This window comes from Anastrepha ludens, chromosome 4 (genome assembly GCF_028408465.1).
Source record: "Anastrepha ludens isolate Willacy chromosome 4, idAnaLude1.1, whole genome shotgun sequence".
Lineage (NCBI taxonomy): Eukaryota > Metazoa > Arthropoda > Insecta > Diptera > Tephritidae > Anastrepha > Anastrepha ludens.
Window position 1 is genome coordinate 87,845,883 of NC_071500.1, and position 24,038 is coordinate 87,869,920.

The 24,038-nt window shown below is 35.5% G+C and overlaps 1 protein-coding gene across 4 annotated transcripts in view; it reads left to right on the forward strand.

The window, feature by feature from the left end:
- Positions 1 to 22,488, forward strand: part of LOC128860099 (F-box/LRR-repeat protein 16) — a 72,785-nt gene extending 50,297 nt beyond the window's left edge. For all 4 annotated transcript variants that reach the window (XM_054097361.1, XM_054097362.1, XM_054097360.1 and 1 more), the window contains exons 4-5: positions 19,462 to 19,635; positions 21,167 to 22,488. In XM_054097361.1, the coding sequence (XP_053953336.1) occupies positions 19,462 to 19,635; positions 21,167 to 21,292 (300 nt within the window). In that variant the 3' untranslated portion in view covers positions 21,293 to 22,488. The remainder of the gene's footprint in view (positions 1 to 19,461; positions 19,636 to 21,166) is intronic.
- Positions 22,489 to 24,038: the final 1,550 nt, after the last annotated feature.

Genomic DNA, 24,038 nt, shown 5'->3' on the forward strand with positions numbered 1-24,038 from the left:
TGATTTTTTTGGTAGAAATAATCGTCCGAATGAGTCGAAATTTCCAAAGTTGGTGAATAAATTGCAAGAAACTGGTGCTGTCGAGGTTAGAGAAAGGACTGCCAGACCGATAACTCCACGTTGAGCACAAATGAGAATATTGCTACTGTAGCCCAAAGCTGAATAACCTTCTCACCAATTAGGCATTCATGAATCGACTGTTTGGCGGATGTCACCTGCAGACTTACACGCGGCGGGCATATAAATGATGTAATTTTTCACATAATAGGTCTATTTATAAGTTCGTGCGGTTTTACAACAGATGGCGTAACTTGATTATTATTCCATCGATCCACATTTCCAAACATTCATTGGAGAGCTACTGTCGTAAGGCACAAACGTCAGTATAAGTTTTTTATTTGAAGCGTAAACAACAATATTTTTACCACACTTGAAAATGTCGAATTTCGTGCCAAATAATGTGTTTTTGCGGGGAATTCTTCTTCATTATTTTAATATGAAGAAAAAAGCAGCCGAAAGTCATCGTATCTTGGTGGAAGTTTATGGTGAGCATGCTCTATCTGAGCGAACGTGCCAGAAGTGGTTTGCACGCTTTAAAAGTGGTGATTTTGGCTTGGAAGACGAAGAACGCGAGGGTGCGCCGCCAAAGTTCATGGATACCGAATTGGAGGAATTGCTCGATCAAGATCCGGCTCAAACGCAAGAAGAGGTTGCAAAAACTTTGGGAGTTGATCAATCAACCATTTCCAAACGTTTAAAAGCCATGGGAATGATCCGAAAGGTAGGCCATTGGGTGCCGTATGAATTGAAGCCAAGAGACGTTGAACGCCGTTTTATGGCATGCGAACAACTGCTTCAACGGCACAAAAGAAAGGGTTTTTTGCATCGAATTGTGACTGGCGATGAAAAGTGGGTCCATTACGACAATCCAAAACGTCGGGCAACGTATGGATACCCTGGCCATGCTTCAACATCGACGTCGGCGCAGAATATTCATGGCCTGAAGGTTATGCTGTGTATCTGGTGGGACCAGCTGGGTGTTGTGTATTATGAGCTACTGAAACCGAATGAAACGATTACGGGGGATGTCTACCGACGACAATTGATGCGTTTGAGCCGAGCACTGCGAGAAAAACGGCCGCAATACGCCGATAGACACGACAAAGTTATTTTGCAACATGACAATGCTCGGCCACATGTTGCACAAGTGGTCAAAACATACTTAGAAACGCTCAAATGGGATGTCCTACCCCACCCGCCGTATAGTCCAGACCTTGCGCCATCCGATTACTATCTCTTCCGATCGATGCAACATGGCCTGGCTGACCAGCACTTCCGTAATTACGATGAAGTCAAAAAATGGATCGATTCGTGGATTGCGGCAAAACCGACCGAATTTTTCCCAAAGGGAATCCGTGAATTGCCAGAAAGATGGGAAAAAGTAGTAGTAAGCGATGGACAATATTTTGAATATTAAATTTGTAACCATTTTACGTCAATAAAGTTTCAAATTTCGAAAAAAAAACCGCACGAACTTATTCATAGTCCTATTATAATTGCTAATTGAGTAAAAATATTGAAATCTGACTCCAAAGTTAAGCTTTAAAAACGTGTTTTAAATAGAAGCAGCGTAGCAAAAAATAGTATAAACGATACATGGTGAACTTTTCTGGCCAAAGATAAAATAAAATTATCAACAAAATGGAATATTTTTTTGGCATAACAAGAGCAATACAAGGTTACGCCGCTCAAGTTTGGGTTTCAAACCTATTTGAGGAAGTAGAGAACACTCAGCTGTATTTTTTAAAATGTATATTGAACTTACCTACAAATACAATGTCTTATTGTGTTCTTTTAGAAACTGGCTTTCCAAATTGTCATTTGTATACATTACAACTTCACCTAAGACATATTCATAAGGCCTTAGTTCAAAATTAAAAAATCTCTGCTATAATTTATCTCGGAGGCCAAAAAAATTTAAACTGCTCTCTTTGTAACATAAACCAATTAAACATAGCACACTTCTTAGGAGTTGCCCTATTTTGAAACAAATCAGATATCGGTACTTTAGGCAATTCTACTTAGACCAAGATGCAGTTAAGGGTTTTTTAAAAAATATCCTAAAGTATAATATCTTAAAAATATTGTGTGAAAATTTCAAGTGAATCCGACAAATACTTTCCGAGTTATCCAAAAATTCTCAAAGGGCGCTCGGGCGCTCCGGAGCTCGATAGCAAAACTTGAAATGCATTTTTCTCGAAACTATGTTTTTTGAATTGGTGATCACTGAGACTTAAAACCCGTTCAGTAGATTTCAATAACATTTATACTGCTTTTGAAAAACATAAAACACTCGTGCCTGATCGAAGCATTTTTCAACAGAAACTTCTTAGGCGTCGATGGACGAGCGAGAATGGGGAGCAAAATTTCAAGGCCATGCAACGTTTTGGGCATTTTCGTTCCACGAGAGAGAAAAAAGATGTGACGTAGAGGAAAAGGAGAGAGATAGCTCTCTCTCCTTATATATATGTTAGATACGCTTTAGGCTATTTTTCTAATGAGAAATAACATTGCCTACATTTTGCCGCTTGTTTGTTGGTGCAAATTTGTATGAAATATATTTTTGGTGCCTACTTTTTGGCGTTATATTTCCTTGGCGCCTACTGTTTGGAACGTTTTTTGGTCCCAATTTTTTGTCGTTTGCCACTAGCCAGTGCTTGTGCGTACTATAAAGTGCTATCCATTCCGGCGTCGGATTTATTGGTATTGCCTTGCGGTAATATGTGCCGTTACTGCGGTCCTGGAATTGCTGCGCTTGTGCGGGGGATAAATGCTCGTAGCAGTACGCGTTGTTGCCACGGCTTGTGTCCGGCGTTTACCTACTCCGGCCGAACCTTCTCCGTTTTTTGTAAATTTTGCCTATTTCTATCCTCTGTATTAGATATTTATTCTTTCTTCATCTCTCTCTCTCTCATTCTCTCTCGGGTGTCTCCCTCCTTCTTTGACTGCCTTGAAAGTTTCACTTCTGTTATGTGCTACACGCATTTTTTTATTTCGATTTTTTTTGTAATTAATTCTCGGTTTTTTTTTCTCGAAAATTTTAAAAATATTTCCTGAGGTCGCCACATTGAATTTTGGAACAAAAAAAAGCTTCGATCAGAAACAGTATTGTCTATTAATAAGACTAATTTCTCCTGTCCGATTGATTGTCGATGAGTCTCCAAGGACTTCAGATGATTACCGCAATGGACTTCTGGAGAAACGGGCTCCACACAAGCAGCGAAAAAGTTTACAGTTATTAATTGTTTTTGTTGAAATTTTGCTAAAGTTAAGTCGAAACATGATGTATTAATGTTGTGTTTTTATTTTTGTAAAATAAAGCAACTGACTAGCAACAAAAAATTATTGAAAATCATCATTTTTTGGAGCCCTGACTACCCCTAACCCCTTAATAATAAATTGTAGAGAATTGGTTCAGGCGGATGAAATATAGTAGTCTTGTTGGGTTTGTCATAGAGAGTTAAAATATATACAGGTAATTGTGAATTTGGAACAAATTAAGATTTCAATGTCAATTTAATTGCGTTTTTTGGCAGACGAGCAATCGGGTCATTGTCGTATATTCTTTAAAATTAGTTTTTAAGATATTTATATATATTTCCATAATAAAAAAAGTATCTATCTATCTATCAAGTGAAGCCTGAAAAAATATAAAATTTTACATGTTTTATTTTAAAACAACTTCTACGTGGGTCTTTTGAAAGACGCTTTACCTTTTATATAAAACTACTTAAGGAGTAAATTAAAAGGCTTTTAAAAACATAAAGACTTACAAACGTGACATAACCACCACTCCAGCTTACTTTACATTGGCTTACCCTTCGCATTGGCTTACTGCTTAGCAGAATAATTTCATTGCTTTTTTTATTTTTATTTTTCTAATAATTTTTAACTAGGTTTGTGTGCTCATATGAAGACTGCTGACGTCGTCCATATACATCTGTCCTTCATCGCTTCAATTGGCAATTTTGCATTTTAGTTGAAATTAATATTTAATATTTGTTGCTGTTAAGGTAAAAGTAAAAATTTGAAATCTGTGAACTATGGAGAAAACAATAAAGCTGTGCAAATACCAATTAACTACCTGCAAATTTGTGCTTTAGGTAAGAGGCTTAAACAAAAGCTCCTCGAAATAATTGCTTAGGTTCTATGTTTCTTGGTAACATGCAAACAATGCGTACGCCCTCGTATGTATGTACATATCTAAAGCTTCGCAGCAAATAACAGGCAATTTATGAAATATCGAAATTTGATGTGAAAGCAAGTTAAATTAAAGAATTTCAATACAAAAGAGAAGGTGAGCAAACCAAGTTCAATAATTACATTTTTTTCGCCCCCTTTTTGGAAGGTAATTTTTTCGCGCAATAGAGTAATCCAGAGTGCATTCAAAGAGGTTTGCAGGATATTTTATTTACCTATGTAAAGAAATAGGTTGTCGAGCCGTATGGTATGATACTTAAACGGTAGTAATAGTATCAAACGAAAATTGTTACCATTCTGAAAGTAGCAGAATGGATAATTGGGAGGAGATGGAGTGGAAAATACAGTGGACTCTTTAGTGACAGTCAGGCTGCACTAAAAGTTTTGGAGAACGCAAATTAAACTTCGAAGATGTTTAAGAATGTAAGAAAAAGCTTAATTCTGTTGCAAGATGGAATAGGATTGTACTTATATGGGTTCCAATACCCCGCAGTGTGCTCGGAAATGAAATTGATGACGAATTTGCAATAATCGGAATCAGTTCTACAGGAATCATGAACGCGATCAGCGATTAAAGAACATAAAGAGTGATGATCGGGTCTAGAACGCTGCAGAACTGCAAAGTGTTTTGTGACAAGCCCGAAACAGACAACTTTCAAACTTTCTTCTAAAACTTGGCAGAAAAGACGTTCAGTTGATGTTCAGTATTGTCACAGGACACAAGCCATGGGAGTACATATTTGTCTTACTTAGAGGACCCGGATAGCACTGATCATTTTTTCTGTAAATGTCCTGCCTTTGCTAAAGTAAGACTACGATTTTTTTGTTCCAATGCCATGAGAATGAGTAAAATGCGTTCTTTCAAACTGGAGGTTATTTATAGATTTGCCAAAGAATCTCTAAACAAATTCTCACAAGATTAGCTATTTCTGTATCTTACTCTATTCTATCTATCTCTTTCTCTATGTCAGCTCTCTCATTTCCTCCTTGCTCGTTCTTCAACTCTTTTAATTTCCAGAGCTTCGAATACAATGGGCTTTTAGGCCTGAGTGTTTTAGGAGTTGCCATCCTCCCGGTGCTTCTGTTTTCAAATTCAATTTCTATATGTTGCTTTTCTGGGTTATCCTCCGAGTCAGCGCATTCATACACACATACATCTATATGGAGCACCTGAATATGTGTCCAGCCAAAGAATGGAAAAAATGTGTGGCCTACAAATAGGGGCCATCTAAACAAAGCGAATGGAAATTTTATATTATACGCAAAACGAAACTGGGAATTGAAAATCAGAATCAAAATTCCGATTGGCTGCAAGAGCAAATACGAAAATGGAATATAGCGAAACAAATAAAAATTGAAGGTAGTAAAAATATTGACGCAAATGTGTATACGTATGTGTGTGTACTATGAATACATAATAAGTTCAGTAGCTGACGCAAAAGGCATTGCATCGAAAAGTATTTCCCACAAGTTATATTGTAAAAAACTGTGGTTCTGAAATGAATTACAAGTGAGGTGCGGAAAAAGGGAAGAACGATATCGATGTGGTGGCGAAAGAGAACGTAACCGAGTGCGGAATAAAAACGTAAATGCAAATGACTCGAAATTAAATGAAAACAGGAACAAGTGAAATTACATTTGCCAAGCGAAACAAATGACAGGATTAAAGGAACAAATGATGGAGATGGTGAATGGTAAAAAACACCACTAGTAGTTGAAGTGGTCTTAAATGCATCGGATTGGAATTAATTAGATGTATCGCATGGATAATGATGGCTGCTGTATTATGAAATTTCTGGGCGTAGCATATTGACTGTTAGTTGGATATGAATCGTCCAAAACTATAGAAAAATATTGGTTTTCAAGTATTTTATAAAGTTTTAATTTGCCAAGAAAATTTCGGAATGCAAGTAAAGCCAAATTGCATAAAATTTAAAAAAGCGTTTCTCTTAAGGAGGCACACCCAGTTGTATCACAAAAAAATACTTGAAGTTTTCATGAATCATTAGATGTGTTTACATAAAAAGTTTCAGAAAAAAGCGTAGAAAGTGAAAAGAAGGATAACTTGTAAGCGAACAAAGTGAGATTTTCCGGACAAGCATACTTAAGGCCATCTGCTCAATAAACTTTGGGCAAAAGTATTTAAAGTTTCAACTTACTTTAATATGAATAAATAAATCTCATTCTACTTTTATCCAATCAACTACAAAATATATACACACATTTCTGAAAGCAAATACCAAAAATCTTTTTCAAACTGGGGCTACTTCCTTAGAGATAAAATTGCCTCTTGTGAAATTAAAAGAAAGTCATTTATCGCCAACTTCGACTAATTAGGCTAAGTTTTTCCAACCTCGACAATAGTAAGCTGATATATGCGTCGAGTATATAAAGCTTAGCTCCCACCGCACAAAATCACTAATTTCTTCATTTGCGTTATTTTCAACTATCAGCATTGTTACCCCATATTCAAGCGACGATTTTGGGTGACATTTCGTTTATCTACTTTTTTATTTTTCCCACTTGACTTGAATAGTTTCGCTATCAATTTTGATTTTCTTTCTAATTTTCGCCTCTTTCACAACTAAGTGCGCTATTGTTTTGTTTGCTCGACTTTGAACTATCTTTCTATTAGATTTCAAATACTCACCACAACACAATTCCTGCTCTGCTGAAACGTTTGCATTGTGTCGGAAGTATTCTTGCTTTAATATCTATCGATTCATCTCAAACATTTTCGCGGCGCACTTTTTTGGGGGATTGGTAGCATAAATGTATATACGAGTATTTTCTAGTAATCTCCCTGATGTTCGTATATATTTTGTTCACCGTTTAAAATTGTAAAAATTGAGCAACACAATAAATGAACCATTAAAATTAGTACTGCAAACTAATTTCATAACTAAATTAAACTCAGATAGAAAAGGTAGAGGAAATCATAAATAAAACGAGCTTCAGAATATATGAAAATTAAATAACTTAAGAAGAAAATGAAGAAAAAAAATTTAATTGTGTTAAAAACTTCTTTTTGCTTGCACCATTGACCGAATAAACTTTGGGACTATCAGATATCAACAGATTTATTGTCAGCCCTGATAAAGGTATGTCTTTTGTATATGCATAGCTGAATAAATACTTTCATGTGACTAATTTAAATAGGGTTAGTAACTAAAAAGGTCGGTGACTCGAAATTTAATTCCAAACCATAACAATTTTTTCATAGCTATCGTCACTCGAGAAGTGAGAAACTGCGTAAATATATCTCTACCTTGAATAAATTGCTCGCAAAACCCTTCCGTCCTTCAGCGCCAACGTAATTATATGGAGAACCCAATTTGTGGGTAAAGTAATCAACACGAAGGCAACAAATTGTTTGCACAAGCAACTAATTTTCTCACCAAACTTATATACGAGCCTTTTAATATGTTTTTTTTTTTTTGCTTTTAACGAAACGATGAGCGAGATAATTAAGCAATAAAACTAGTAAAAAATTCACTTATTTACTTCATAAATCTCTTTTATATCGGGCATGTGGCGGAGAATTGCATGTTACGCATACGCCACGTGTACCCCACCGCCGAAATCAATCTATTCACATAAATAGTATGTCAATATACACAATATATATGTGTATATAGATACACATACATTTGAACTAAATGTATTTACTACAGTGATTGATTGCAGCAAAATGTTTTATATCACAGAGAAATTGTAAGGAGTTTGGTTAATACTTAAACATGCTAAACATGTGGGGATGGAAATTTAAGGTGAGCAGTTTGGCCACTTGCATTATGTATAACATTTTTTTGGTTGGCGTTGATCTGTAAAATTATACTGTGGAGAGGGTTCATTATATTTGCGATAATGATTTGTGTGAACAGATGTAATTTGAAGTAAAACGAAGAAGAAGTAAACTGATTTTTTTTTATTTTAAAAATTCTGGAATTTATTCGATGTTGGGAATAATGGTGTAAATGAAAAAAAATAAAATTAAATTAAATTAAAATAGAAATAAAATGTTTAATAAAACTAAATTAAATAAAAATAAAATATTTAATAAAAACCAATTAAATAAAAATAATAAAAATTTATATATTTAAAAAAGAACAAATTTAAATAAAAATAAAAATAAAAGTGTATATAAGTAAAAACAAAAAAAACCAAATTAAATAAAAATAAAAATAAAATTTTTAATAAAAATTAAATAAATAAAAATAAAAATTTATAAAATAAAAAAAATTAAGTTAAATTCAAATTAAAATAAAATTTTTAGTAAAAATCAAATAAATAAAAATAAAAATTTAATAAAAATAAAATCTAATATTTATATTTAATTTATATATTTCTCATATTTTTATTAAATATTTTTTTCTAATTATTTAGGTTGAAACTAGTATTTGTGTCAGAAAAAGTTATATTTTCTATTTTAAATTTTGCGATAAAAATTTATTGGTTACTTTTGAATTTGAAATCCACAAACATTATTATTTGTCTCCCGTTTGCGGCACTCAATATGTGACACAAATAGATGGTTGAAATCAGCAGTTCATTTTTTTCCGAAGATAAAACTTGCATTTTTTTGGAGAAAACATTTTGTCATCATCGTCAGTCTGCGCTACAACCAAGTGTAGGTTTTGGCTTGCTCCACTAATCTCTTCCGGGCTGTTCTATCATTTGCTAAAGACCGCCCGTTTCTCACTCCTATTGTTTTCAAATCATCTTCGAGGCAGCTTAGCCATCTTTTGCGCGGTCTTCTCCTTTTTCTCTCCTCTAACAGCGTATGGTCTATAATGGTTTTTTGAGAGCGATTGCTTTGCATTATCATCACCATCAGTTAATCCTGCATAGTTTCACATAAATTGAACTGGCAATTAGCCTCTGCAAAAATGTCGTGTCATACTAATAGTTTATTTTCCACGGAGATACATATGTGAAACCGCTTCCGTCAATAAGCCATCTAAGTTGATCCTTCTGGGAGCCAACATTCGCCGGGCTATTGCCGCTAATATATGGCACCTGATATGGTCGTGAATTGGAATTCTATATTACTTTTCCTTACAGTCGGAAATCATTTTTGGTACAAATAATATGAAATAAACCCATAGCCGCTAGCATCATATTTATGCGCTTTACATCTTTGGAAAATTTCATACCTCTAAAAACACACCTCTTATAAATTTAAAACGCTTTAAATGACCGTCCACAAGCCTATTGGAATTTTCCTTTCGCTTTTCTGCTTTGTGCTATCATATCCTACTTTTTTCAATTCCTATGTTTTGCCTAATTTGCCATCCAATCGACTCAAAAAGCAATGGCTTCTGCATTTACCCGGAAAATCACCACTTTATTATTAAATGTGGAACAACACTGGTGCACACTCAAATCTGTTGGCATCAACTCTAAAGGCTTATAAATATTAAACTTGGCCAATGCGTAAGTAGGCGCCAAGAAGGTCACTGCTTTTGGGACAATTCGATATGAACCAAATAATTTGTAGACTTTGTTGTCTTTCTCGCCAAGTAAATAAAGTGGACCGCGCTACCCTGCTTAACGCAAAATTTGCGCGAAATAAATCTGCGGTGATGTGTATTGCGGTCAAAGTGGAAATTGAAAAATTGTACAGTGATGAAATCAAGAGAATTTTCCATGAAAATAAAAATTACAGATTTATTAAAAACAATAACATAAAGTAGAGCTCTTTAAAATTATGAGAAATTTACAATTTTTTATAGAAGAAAATATATTAAAAATTAAAATAGGAAATAGAATAGGAGAAATGAATAAATTTAATAATTGCGCAGTGATTGTAAACATATCCAATTGTTATAGCGAAAAAACAGTATTACAATTTGTTGAGTCATTTTTGATTAGTTGCAATTTGAAAATAAATTTCGCGATTTTTTAACACATTTTTTGCTTAAAAAATGCCTCTTGTACGAGTTTATGAAATTTATGTTGAAAAAAGCCGTCCACATCAGACTGGCTTCAAAATACAAAAAACAAACCGTGTGCAAATCGGAGCATTCCAGGCATAGTTATTAGCATACATAACTATTTGGGGACTTTTTTGAGGGAAGCGAAGAAGCAGCTTTGAAAAAGTGCTAACTTTCAACTTGAGATGAAGTGACAACAAAAATTTTCTCATACAGTTATAAATTTCTTCAAGCATGCATTTTTTTGTTTAGGTCGAAAATAGTTGAAATCCCTTAACACCCACAAAGTCAAAAATTCTGCAAAGTCTCTCCAATTCAAATAGATTTTCAAACACATTGTCACACAGAAAAGTAGCTCATTTATTCACATTCCGATGCTTTGCGGTTATTTCATGCATTTTGAGTACAACCATTTGGGTTGCTTTAATGAGCCGTGCGTTTGTTGGCAAACGCACAGAAGAAATGCCAAATTACGTTGAGAATATTAAGGGCAGCATCGGGGGTGTTTGAGAGATTCAGCTGATTAGTTTGAAATTAACATTCGATTTGTGCCAAAAATTAAATGTTAATGATCTTTAAAAAGTCAGCGATCAAGTGAGTGCCAAAAGATTCACAGAAAATAGATAAATAAAGTACAATAACAAAAAAGAAAAAATAAAAATAAAAACAAACAAATGTATGTTTGAATGTGCACTACACGAACATGTAATTTAAAAGTAGTTTTTTACGCTTAACGCTTGCCCACGTAAAAGGGAAGGTCAATGTAGAAAATTGAATAAAACTAATGACACAAAAATATTAAAAATAGTAGAGTAATTTTAAAATAAATAAAAATAATAAAGGAACATCCTAATTTCGCTGTTTAAATGCATGGTTTGATTTTGTTATGGTGTGCAGAAGACCACGCATGCGCTTTATTAGAATGTAGAGGAGTCCAAATGGATACAAACGCTTCAGTATTTGATGAGGTACCAGCTAGTGGTAGCAGTTGGAAAGATGGGAGACAGATTTGACTTCACTTGGTATGTGCAAATGGTGCCGGTTAGCACGCGAAAGAAACGACTGGCGCGCTTTGTTAAACTCGTCTAAAATCGCGTAAGCGGTTATTGCGCCATCAAGAAGAAGAAGAATAGGAGTAAATTAAGTGATATAAACTATCAACCCACTTACACAAGCCTTCGAAGTTATTATTTTCACTTAAAATGCCTCAGTGTTGGCCATGATTACTTTAGAATTATTATAAAATGATACTCAGATCATCCCGTCATAATTATACCCCGGCATACTATGACAAATTGAAAAACTTTCATAAAACTAGCCTCACTAACCTCCAAAAATTTAAAATAAATCAAAATTATTGTATCATTTGCGCAGAAATATTTTTAAATTAAATCATTTTCATCATACTGTGCGCTTCATAACTACGGCACAGAGACTTTTTTTCCTATATAACTGATAAAACTGATTTATAAAAGTAAAATTAATTTCCCATAAAACCATATAAATCGATGTTTCAAATTTGTGCAAATTTTCTTTAATTTAAATCTACTAATTTTCATCAAAATTTCAAACATTTTAGAGTCTCTAGGAAAATTTTGAGTATGGAGTTAGATAGCCCATTGAATTTTAATATAATAAAGAGCAAGTTTCCGATGATTAAAAATCGGTTTGATTTTTGACAATTATTGTTTTGGTATTGTACATTTTCTTCATGCAACGAATGCTTAAACATTTTTTAATGAACAAGAAACCACCCAACACCATTCATCAGACCAAACACTCAATTCAAATATCTAAAGTCATTATTGGCCTAATTCAAGTAGCGACCAATCAGGATCGGCCAGAATAGGCGAAGAGGGAGTCTATACTCAGCTTTTTCGGCAATCTTGGATGGAAAGTTCTATCGCACTCAGCGCAAAACCCAGACTTATGATCTTTTAAAACATTTGCAAAGTTGTACTGATAGTAGGGAAACAGCCTCAAGAGAGGTTTGTGCAAATGAGTTTCGTTTTTTATTGATTGCCTGTGGAGGACTTCCTCAATCGCGGAATTATGAAATTGTCTTCAGTTCTCGAACTAATTGGGGAATATACCAATGCTATTCGTTTGAGCAGCAGGTAGCCATAAGTTATTGAGAGCTGTTTGTACATAGTGCCACGCACTCAGCCCGGAAATCCTTAGAGCTGTTCGGAAGGCGAACAATTTTAATTCTAAGTACAACCGTGCAGCTTTTGTTATTTGACTTAGATATGTCTATGTAATCGGTTCGCAGAGTTTCGTTTGTTATCCTTTATTGAAGAGGAGCGTCCGTGTATTTCATTGTATTTGGTAGATGTTGATTACCAAGAATCGAGCTACGTCATACTGCTTTTCCATATTGTCCATGTGATCAGAAACAATTCCATTGCCTCATTGAGTGTTATGCTAATGTGTCTAATGCAAACTCGTACGATTCACTAGACTCTTTGTGGCATAGGGGCATTTAATACTTTTAACTTAGCATCAGAAAAATACTTGAGTTAAAGCTATTCTTATCTTCGGGTAATGTTTTGGCAACATGTATAATTTTTGCAAATGACTCGCACGTCAATCATATTTCTCACTTGTGAACTAGACAGCTGCGTAAAAGTTACAATAAAGATTTACATCACTCAAAATATTTTTTTTTTAGTAAAGAAGTTAGTTTAAACAGAAAATTGGATGAGTCATTTTGCGCCATATAGAAGTAATACCTACGCCCATTTCCATTTCGATTACACGCGTTAGTGATTGTCTTTTTGCAAGTAGTATTTACTGCAAACTGGAGTCTATCGCCACCGCAGCATTACATTGTAGATACCAAAATACGTGCTAGGGATCTGTCCTGTGATAGTTCATATTTGTTTCTTTCCGTACAAAGGATAGGAGACGAATGGAATGCAATGCGTCTTGATTGAGCTTGCATGCAGATTTTATTTTAAAATTGGAGAAAAACTTTAATAAGTCATCGGTTATTTTATTTTCGCACATTGTTTTTTTTATATTTTTCAGTTCCTTTGTGATCACTGAAGTAATAAGATTATAATTTTATCGTTCAAAGCTTGTTTTTTTATTAACATTGATTTGTATTAAAATAAAAAATAAAAAAATAAATAATTGGCGCGTTCACTTCTGTTAGGTGTTTGGCCGAGCTCCTCCTCCTATTTGTGGTGTGCGTTTTGATGTTGTTCCACAAATGGAGGGACCTACAGTTTCAAGCCGACTCCGAACGGCAGATATTTTTATGAGGAGCTTTTTCATGGCAGGAATACACTCGGAGGTTTGCCATTGCCTGCCGAGGGGCGACCGCTATTAGAAAAATGTTTTTATAAATTTTGCTTTCACCGAGATTCGAACCAACGACCTCTCTGTGAATTCCGAATGGTAATCACGCACCAACCCATTCGGCTACGGCGAACTCACCTTATTTTAGAGTCCTCCAAAAACAGCAAGAAAATTTAATATTTTCTTTTATTGCCCAAAAATGAGAGGTAACGTTAGGAGCTATGCATTTAGGCAAATGGGCAAACAATTATTTTTTTTTGTTATAGCCCTACCCAAATAAAACTTTTTCTAAAAGTATTTCCTTATAAATGTAAGATAAAAATAATTAAATTTATTCTCCGTTCTTATTTACTTAATTTCACTCCCCCTTGCATGTATTTAGCTATCTCTGACCGACTGACGAAAGACAGGCGACATGTAATGCAGAGGTGGCGATTATCCACCTGCATGTATTTTGCTATCTTCATTGTAATGTTCCGGTAGCGATAGCCTAGTACTAGCAAATGTTAAATACGCGTATAGAAAGTATTGCGAGTATGTTGAACTGGGTGCTCTGGCTTATATTAAGTCGTTCACGACTCATTAGTCAATAACCGATCCTTGGTATTGGTGGACCCTTTGAGGGGTATAGTTTTTGGGGTGAAAAATGTGCTGCCGTCTATCATTTTTCTTTGCCACTGTGCGAAGTAGTGCATGTATGTAATATTTAATAAAAATACTGTTATTAAGAAATTTAAATAAATATGAACAAATTAAAATGGGACTCATTATATAAAAAAAATATATGATCATGCACATTTTCAAGCTAGCAAACAATACAATTTAATACTTGATAATTTTGTAGCGTAAAAGTTTTATATAAAAATACCGATTAACGAATAGAAAAGCAACGAATTCAGTGTGATTACCTCTGGTATGCTGAGTTCCGTCCATATTAAAACTATCGCACGTCCCACTGAGACTATAATACGAAACATATTTGCAACTTTAAACATAAATATTGTGTTTTATTTCAACTTTCGAGTACCCATTAGTATTATCAGCTCCTGCCATTGCTTTCAACTAAAGTTTTTCCAGCTTTTATTTAAGCGGATTACGTGAGGGGCGTTTTCTCATAAAATTTCGTAACACACTTGCACACCTGTAATATTTTATTATTTTGTGCAGTTATACAATTTATGAGTATGTTAGTATGTGTGTTAGCTTGTACATATCGTTGGTTTTAAGCGCCACTCCCTATACACGTTTCCATACTTTTTCCAAAGCTTTAGCTTTAAATACTTCTAGCATTCTGTTTACACTTTTTAGTTTGTGATTAAACAGACTAGAAATGTTCACTTTATGGTTTTGTTATTACGCTAAAAAATGCTCTATTCGAATATATTATCTTTAGTTTTTAGAAGAACTGATTTGAGCTGTCTGATTTTCTTGCATTGTCGAGTCCGGCAAAATCCTACAAAAAATTTTTAATAGAGAATACGAATACATTTATTCTAGGTGTCCGGTGACAGAATTAAGAATTAAAAAAAACTTCTAGTGACAAAAGTTTATTTCAATATCAGTTACAAAGAAGCCAAATGCGGATTTTTGGTTTAGAAATTATTTTTGGATACACTCTGGATGAACTGAAGAAAGAATGCTCTCTCATTATTGGCAGAAAATAATCGGTCAGCATACGCCAATTGGAAAGGTGTTTTCATTTCTTCAAGATATTTTTTTCGAAAATTGCATTCTTTTAATACTCACGTTCCAATTTTTAAATATTTTCATGCAGACCTTTTAAGCTCGAACTCTTCTAACATCTCTGGTGTTTTTTACAAAAATATATTAAAATATTTTTAAAAAGTATTTTATTTTATAAAAATTAGATTTTGAATGATGCCGACCCAGCTTTTTCCGAAATATTTTAGCGAATGTCTTAAAATAAATATAATAAATTTTATAATTTCGATGGAAAAAGATAGCAAATTTTTTTTATTTTTTGTTTTGTTTTGTGTGTATGGAGGGTGATGAACCTGAATACATAAGTATATATTCATACATAGAGACACATAATATACCGTCGCATCTGGATATAATGCACTACTTATGGCAGATTTCAGATGCACTACTTTCAGATTGTTCACTGTAATGAGGTTAATATTGTTTACACAAAAACTCGTTTTATTAGCCTTAAATGTAATGTGTATGGAGAAGTAATGAAATATTCCTAAAACAGGGTGCCCAGGGGTGGTTTACTGATGGGTTCAAAATGGAACACGGTGTGCCGGGGCTTGAATGGTGGGACCACATTTCAAAAAAGCAGTTGCAATGGGAAAACCCACTTCAAGTTTCCAGGCGGAGGTTCACGCCTTAGAGCTGTGTGCCAGGGAATGTCTACGGAGAGGCACGCGCGGTGCCAATATTAATATTGTCTATGACAGTCAAGCAGCTCTAAAATCGGTGGATAGCTTCTCATTCCCATCAAGGTTGGTTTGGGAACACCTCAACACCCTATCGTCAAGAAACTTTGTTACCCTGATGTGGGTTCCAGCACATAAGGGGCACGAAGGGAATGAAATTGCGGACACTGTAAGGAAAAAGGGGGCAAACACTCCCTTCATAGGTCCTGAACCTTTCTGCGGGGTAAATACCAGCTTCAAAAGTGCCTACCTACATGAGCAGGAACAACGAGGCCTAATCGATTACTGGAGAGCCCAATCGGGGATGCGGCAATCGAAAAGACTCATAGATCCAGAACGGATAAAGCTAGAAGCAATCCTTAACCTAAGCAGAAAGAACATAAAACTTTTTCACTGAACTACTAATAGGACATTGTAAGCTTAATAATCACATGAAAAAAATTGTTTACCAAAGATGAGACACTAACGCACTTTCCAATTTTTTCATTGACTTCACATTTTTCCTTTTGAAAAAAAAAAAAAATCCTAAGCATAATAACTATCCATTTATTAGCATTCTGCAATTTTTTATATATATGTCAAATAGCACACTTCCACCCCCATGTAGTGTGAACTCACCAAAACACAAAAAACCAAACACTCACGCTAATGCTAACGCCAAATAAAAAGCCAGATTAGAATTAATGTAATTTCTGATTATTTTGCCTATTCTGTGCTCCTTTCTGCTTAGTATTTGTTTTTTCATTTCATTCACTATTTAGAGGATTCGATGTAAAAAAATTGTTGTTGTGTTGACTATATCGATGCGTTCACTATATCCAGACAAAACTGTACATAAATTTGCGTGTGCCTTAGCCCCAAAATATTTTTAAAATATATGAAGTATGTATATAATTAGTTTACAATAAGCACATTTCGTTCAAAAATATTCAGTCTGGGGAAAAGCTTACAGCCACCTGTATGTGAAATGTCTGCGATAAATACTTTTACCTGCCATTTTGCGCGCCCCCGTGTTTTGCTTTAGCGCCTCTTTTCTGGCCTGCTTGGCTCTGACCTCACTTGGTAATTTGTTTCGTTTATTATACGTACGCTTACCCGCACTCACCTTCCTTTTTTTGTTTTGGTTGTTCCTTAGCTTGCACGCGCGTAAGTAATAATTTGTTGAACAATTTGTAGCGCGTATACGCCATGGGGCACTCGTACTCCTACGCAAGCACCATTAATCGATGCTTCACAAACATGCTGACAGCCAAACGAAGCAGCAGACAGACAGATGAACAGGTATACAGGTACAGCAATTGGTGGTCAGTGCTTGCGAGCGCGGTGAAAATTTTCAATTGCGTGCATTACATGCTAATGCGCTGCCATGGTGGTGCAGTTGTTGTTGTGATTGTAACTACTTACTGCTGGTGGTTTTGCTTAAAGTTTTTCTTAGTGAAACAAAAAAATTTAGGTTAAGGTTAATTGATGCTGAAATTGGGTAGAGCATTATTTTTATGCTTTAATTGTTTAGTGCGGGGTTTTCGCGTTTAATTTTGTAACTTAGATTTTTGCCACTGACTTTGCTAGTAGAACTACTTTGCGTAGTACTACTTTGTTTAAACCCGCACATTAACACTATCGTGGAGCAGATAAATACTTTTTAATTAATCTTGATGCACACAAGTTTATGTGGCTGTCGGTTATCGCCGTAGGCTATCTCTTTTAATGACCCTTTCATTACTCGCAGCCACTCACACCCCCGCTCATATCGTAATGCGCAATTTTTTCTAGGGAATTCTATGCGCCCTAATTATAGCTTTGTAATTAATTTGTAAAGTAAGAATACATTAATTGTGCTAATTAAATGTAAATATGTTGGCGTGCTTGGCGCTACGACTCTGTGTGAGCTTTGGTCTGCTGAACAAAATGTCTCCATTTGACTCAATCTTTGGTTGACTCCTTCCATTTTTTTAATGTGAGTTTCCTCATATCATCTTCCAGTTTATTAATTCATTTCGATCTTGAGCGTCAATTATATTTCGTTGAGTTCTCGTTGGCTCCATTTTCGTGACATGACCTAGCCATCTGTTTCTTAGGGCTTTGATGAAGCGCAAAACATTCTCTCCTTTCATTAGTTAGGGCAGTTCATGGTTCCGTCTTCTGCGGCATTCGCCATTGTTGTCTTTGACTGCGTCTAAGATTTACTACTCGAAATAGCTGGTAGTGAATGTTCTTAGCTCCCTTAAAATTTGTTTCTCCTTGTTCACTCCACTCGGGAGCATAGGGTCTCGACAAGACTGAGTCTTGCATGGGTTTCGTAAATCTATTTTGCTTTCTGGCAGGGTAGGTGATTAGCCTGCCGCTACCAGCCCTAATAGTGGGAATGCTCACCTGTCGTTGCTTAGGAACAACGCCTTCTAATTGTGTAGAGCGCCATCTGTGTTTCACATTTTTCAGGCAGAAGGATCACACAGATGGTTGAAGACTTCGCTAAATTTGGTGTATCTGCGCTATTACCACGACTGCCCGCTTCATCTTACTGTGTCTTTTTTCGTTGTTTTTTGCTTGGTTTAGCAGCCACAATGCAACTAACGCACTGACTATTACGCGGGAGTAAAGATTGGAAGGATAAGGTTTTTGGGGTTGAGGAATGAGATTTTTTGGTTTTTTTTTTAAGAAACTGGGAAAGTAGGTAAACTTTCGGTAAAGCGCGAGGACCGTGCTTTACGTGAGATTCGAACCCACAACCTCTTGTATGGCAGGCTATTCCACTTATGCTAGACTACCGGGGCCGCAAACTATTCGAAATAGGTGGTAGTGAAAGTTCTTTGTTCTTTTAAAAATACTTGCCTAGAATTGAGCATGCGACCAACTTCTTTAAAAATCGTTGGAAGGGAATGTGTTTCATTATTTCTCCCTCATATCATTGTTAAAGCAGTGCGATCGCCATTCATCACGCAATACCATAAAATATTCCAACTATAATTTATAAATTTTTTCAAAAATGAAACCTTTTGTTGAGAATGTATATCAAAATGTAAATTCTAACATCATCCAGTGCTAAATATTTGTATTAAAACTATTGATGTAGTTATCAAATCTAGCAACCTTTCATGTACTTGTCAAAACCTGGAAATAAATTTTAAGTCATTCGTTGTAAATTCATCCATGTGTGTTTTTCTTTCTTTATCTTTGGCATTTGTCAAGTAAATTTTACACTATAGAATACTCATTAAAATTATTGAAACTTATTATGAAAATGGTCGATCTTTAAGTACAACTTATCACGAAATTCGTAATTTTTTTGGTGTAAAAAATCGTAAGAATGAGTTGGCAATTCAAAGGTTGGTGAAAAAATTTCACGAAGCTGGTTCTTTCGATGATAGAAAAAAGACTGGCACTGACCAGCGAAACTTGAAATAATCTAAATTTTTTCATGTTTTATTTTAAACCAACACTTAGGCCCATCTTTTGAAAGACCCTTTATATGCATTTGATACATTTCTATACTCACTTGCTTATTTATTTATATATATTTATATATATATATCTTTATTTATGTCCCTATCTATTTACAGAGTCTCTTCGAACTCGAGCTTGCCGGTTGCAATGAGGTTACCGAGGCTGGCCTGTGGGCTTGCCTAACGCCGCGCATTGTCTCACTTTCGCTGGCGGATTGCATTAATATTGCCGATGAGGCAGTGGGTGCTGTGGCGCAATTGCTGCCATCGCTGTATGAATTTTCGCTGCAGGTGAGCAATGAAAAATTAATAGTTTTGTAAATCAGTGCTAATGAAAATATTACGTTGTGAGCTTATTAGACATGATAGACATGATGCAGTGACTTGCCAAATTAAAAAGTAATTTTAGAAAAGTGGGGAAGTGAAGCTATCTATTGGCAAGCCGAAGAGTAGTACAAATTTTATGAAATTTAAGCGATTCCATCGATCGGAACAGATGATAATGGGACGGGGAAATATCTGGAGAATATGGCGGGTGGGGTTAGATTTCCCATTTCAGTGTTTCCAAGTAGGTTTTAACGGGTTTGTCAACGTAAGGCCGAGCGTTGTCATGCTGTAGAATCACTTTTTCATACCTCTCCGCGTATTGCGGCCGCCTCTCGCGCGGTGCTCGGCTCAATCGCATCAATTGAAGTCGATACCGAGCCCCAGTGATGGTTTCGCTTGGTTTTAATAGTTCATAATAAATAACACCAAGTTGGTCCCACCAAATGCATACATAGCATAACCTTCGCAGCGTGAATATTCGGCCGAGGCGACGACGTAGAAGCATGACCGGGCAACAGGGCAGTCCCCATGATTTATTTTCTTTGGATTGCTGTAATGAATCCATTTTTCATCACCCGTCACGATGCGATGAAGAAAACACTTCCTTTTTTGCCGCTGGAGCAGTTGTTCACTGGCGAAAAAACGGCGTTCAACATCCCTTGGTTTTAACTCATAAGGAACCCAAGTCCCCTGTTTCTGAATCATTCCCAAAGCATGCAATCACTTGGAAATGGATTGACGGGTAACTTCTAATACTCAAGCAAGCTCTTCTTGCGTTTGACACGGATCCTATTGATCAATGCCCCCAATTCAGCGTCTTCGAAGGTTTTTGGCCTTCCTTCACGCGGACGGTCATCAGCATTAAAATCACCGTCTTTGAAGCGACAGAACCAATCTCGGCACGTTGTTTCACTTCAAACAGTATCTCCATAAACTTTTTGTAACTTTCGATGCGCTTCAGCCGCCGTTTTTTTTTCGAATGAAAGCGGAAAATCAACACTTCCCGCAAAAGACGATTATTCGGCACAAAATCGGACATTTTCTCAAAACTAAAAGTATATGATACCAAAACAAAATCACTAATGTGTCGAAGCAGTTTGGTTACCAATTGTCTAAGCTTAGTTTATGACGTTTAACTTATGTTAGAATCAACTAGCACACACTGCTGGCGGCATCTATTGACAAACAGCGGGAACTTAGTTGCCCACCAATACTATTGAATTTAGTTCACTTAATTGAATTTTCGTTACCTAAAACATACACTTTATTATTCCAAAATTTAACGTACTCAGTTATGCTCGCCACTGCATCAATATTTCAATATATAATAGCACTTAAGTGTTTCCATATAACTCGTCTGAAAAGGAGTCCTGTTTCAAATAAATGAGATTTGCCATACAATTTGATTTTCTTATGCTTATCTTTGTTATGGTATTTTTATAAAAAAAAATTTAGTTCAGTCTAATTTTTTTATTCACATATTTTCTCATCGCAGGCTTATCACGTCACTGATGCGGCTTTGGGCTATTTCTCGCCGAAACAAAGCCATAGCCTGAGTATACTCCGCCTGCAGTCGTGTTGGGAATTAACCAATCACGGCATCGTTAATATTGGTGAGTGAAATTTTTAAATAAATAAGAAAATTAAAGGTTGAGTTAAAATTTAAAATTAATGGAAACTTCCTGGTTTGATGATTTTCCTCTATACTGCTGGAGTTCATGATCATTCATAAAGAGAATGAATATCCTGTCTTTTTTAGCTATTTTTTAAAGACATCTTTGCACGAATTTTTAGTTATCTTGAAATCATATTTTGGCTGTCGAGCCTTTGGTGAGAAAAGAGTAAACAAAAACATACAGATCGGATTAAATATATGTACATCCAACTGCGCATTAGCAAATGAAAGGTTTTTTAAGTACCTGTGGAATGATACTTGTGGAATCGCTTAAGTATATTACAATATATAGGATGTGTGAGATTTTGAAGTTTTCACATTTTACGGAGATGTTATAAAACTTTATAATCAGTTCGAACAGGCAAACCATGTGCACTATTCGGTTTTTTATGGAATGAGGCGTCACTATTTTGGGCCTAATGCCATGTCTCCGGTTAAAACTTTCTGCATCGTCTAAGCCAATTTTTCATACTTTTTCGTACTCAAAGTTTATTGACTGCAAAACCAAGGATTCCTTCCTTGTAAACCCTAAAGTGCACAGCATGATTTTAAAATGCTGGAGCTGGCAGCACTATATGGGCACATCTACGTGATCCTATAGTTTTACGTGACAAATTAGTCATTCACTCATCGGTGCAATGTTATTTATCTGCTTTGTTCCGCAATCGACGGTTATCCTGTATGCGTTTCATTACTAAAGGGTTTTCCAATAACAGGTGTTATTGGTGAGTGGTTTGCTCTATCGAGAGATAATTAACGATTTTTTATGGCCGGAATTGGATGGTATTGATCTGGACAACGTTTATTTTACGATTGATCTTTTACGGCAAAAGTTTCCGAGCCGTGTTATCTACCGAGATCTTGTGATTTAACGCCTTGTGACTGTTTTCTTTGGCGTCACATGAAAGAGAATGTCTACGCCAACAGCCCAGGGTCGATTCAAGACCTCAAAGATGGAATTCGCGAAGCTATCGAGGACATAGGGCAGCCACTTTGCAATTTGGTTATGGAAAATTTTATGAAAAGGATATTGTCCTGTAAGCGTGGTCGTGGTGGTCATTTGCCTTATGTTATTTTCCACTATTAACGGCATACCTTCCTCTTTATAATGAAATAAACATCCGATCATTTATATTAAAAAATAGAATTTTTCTTTGATAGTAAACTAACACCTCTTATTGGAGAACCCTGTATAACACAGGGACTCGTTGACAAGTTTTGAAAATTTATTTTTTCTTATTTGAATTTGTGTTTGAAACATTGTGCAAGCCAAAACAAACAAGCATCAATAAACTCTCATCAATTTTAAAACTTTTTAATCAGAATTTTTAGAAAAATTTCAAGTAAGCAGTTCTGGTGGAAGGTCGAAGTGACTAAAAAATCGCTTTGATTTTTGACACATTTTTTCCATTCACTAGGTTGTTCAATAAGTTGTACGGTTTGATAAGAAAACACAATTTTATGATTTGAAATGCACTAATATTCAGTATAATTTCTGAAGTGAGAATCTAGCCCATCCATCTGCAAAATACTCTTCCACAGCTGTTATGGCCTCGTCATTTGATAAAAAAAAGCTTACCGCGCATAAATTTTTTTAAGTATGAAAACACATGGAAATCACTAGGGACCAAGTCTGGTGAATACCATGGATACAGCAACAATTCTAACTCTGGATTTTAGCCATTGCCAAAATTATCTTGTGATAGTGTCCATTTTCTTGATGAAAAGTATTATTTTCCTTTTGCGAACTGAGCCTTTTTTACAATTTTTTCCTTCAACTGGTCCAAAAGGTTACAATAATATTCAGAATTTACTATTTTACCAGTTTGCAAATAACCCACAAACTAAATTCCTTTCGCATCGATGTTAATATCTTCTTGACCGATTTCTGGACACGAACTCGTTTCGGAGCAGAAGAACCGGGCTCACACCACTCTTTAGTTTCTTGTTATGATTTAGGATCATGGTGACAGGATCATGGTGAGAAAGTCGCATTCGAATGTGTACTTGTCCCATTGTTAGCTAATGCGGCAGCCATTGTGCACACAGCTTTCTGAAACCCAATATATATACTGGTATATAATTGACGCTTACACCCTTTTTGAGTGTTTGGCCGATCTCCCCCTCCTACTTCGGTGTGCACCTGATGTTATTCTACATATGGAGAGACCTACAGTTTTAAGCCGACTCTGAACGGCAAATATTTTTTATGAGGAGCTTTTTCTTGGCAGAATTATACTCGGAGGTTTGAGATTGCCTCCCGAGAAGCGATCGCTGTTAAACAATTTTTTCTTTCATTTGGTGTTCAGTTCCCTCATTTGTATTCTTTAATTTTGTGCAAAAAAGAAAAAACAAAAAGGAAAAGTTCTTGTTCATGGCCAAGGTAGTCATACCTGAACCCACTCGACTACAGCAGCCTCAGCAAGTTTCTCTAAAACGAAATGCTGGCATCAAAACTGGCGGATTGAAACTGTGCCAAAGATATCTTTTGACTGCAAGTTCAAATGCAGTCAGGGTTAATTTGTGATATACATTTCTACAAAACTTTTTTATTCAATTTAAGTTTAACTCAAGCGAAGGAGATTCAAGAAGCATGACACTCAAAAATAGAAGTATAAGCAGTATTTTTTACTCGCCTCAAAGAAATTAAGTAAGCTACATAATCCGGTAGAACAACTTGCAACTTTTGCAA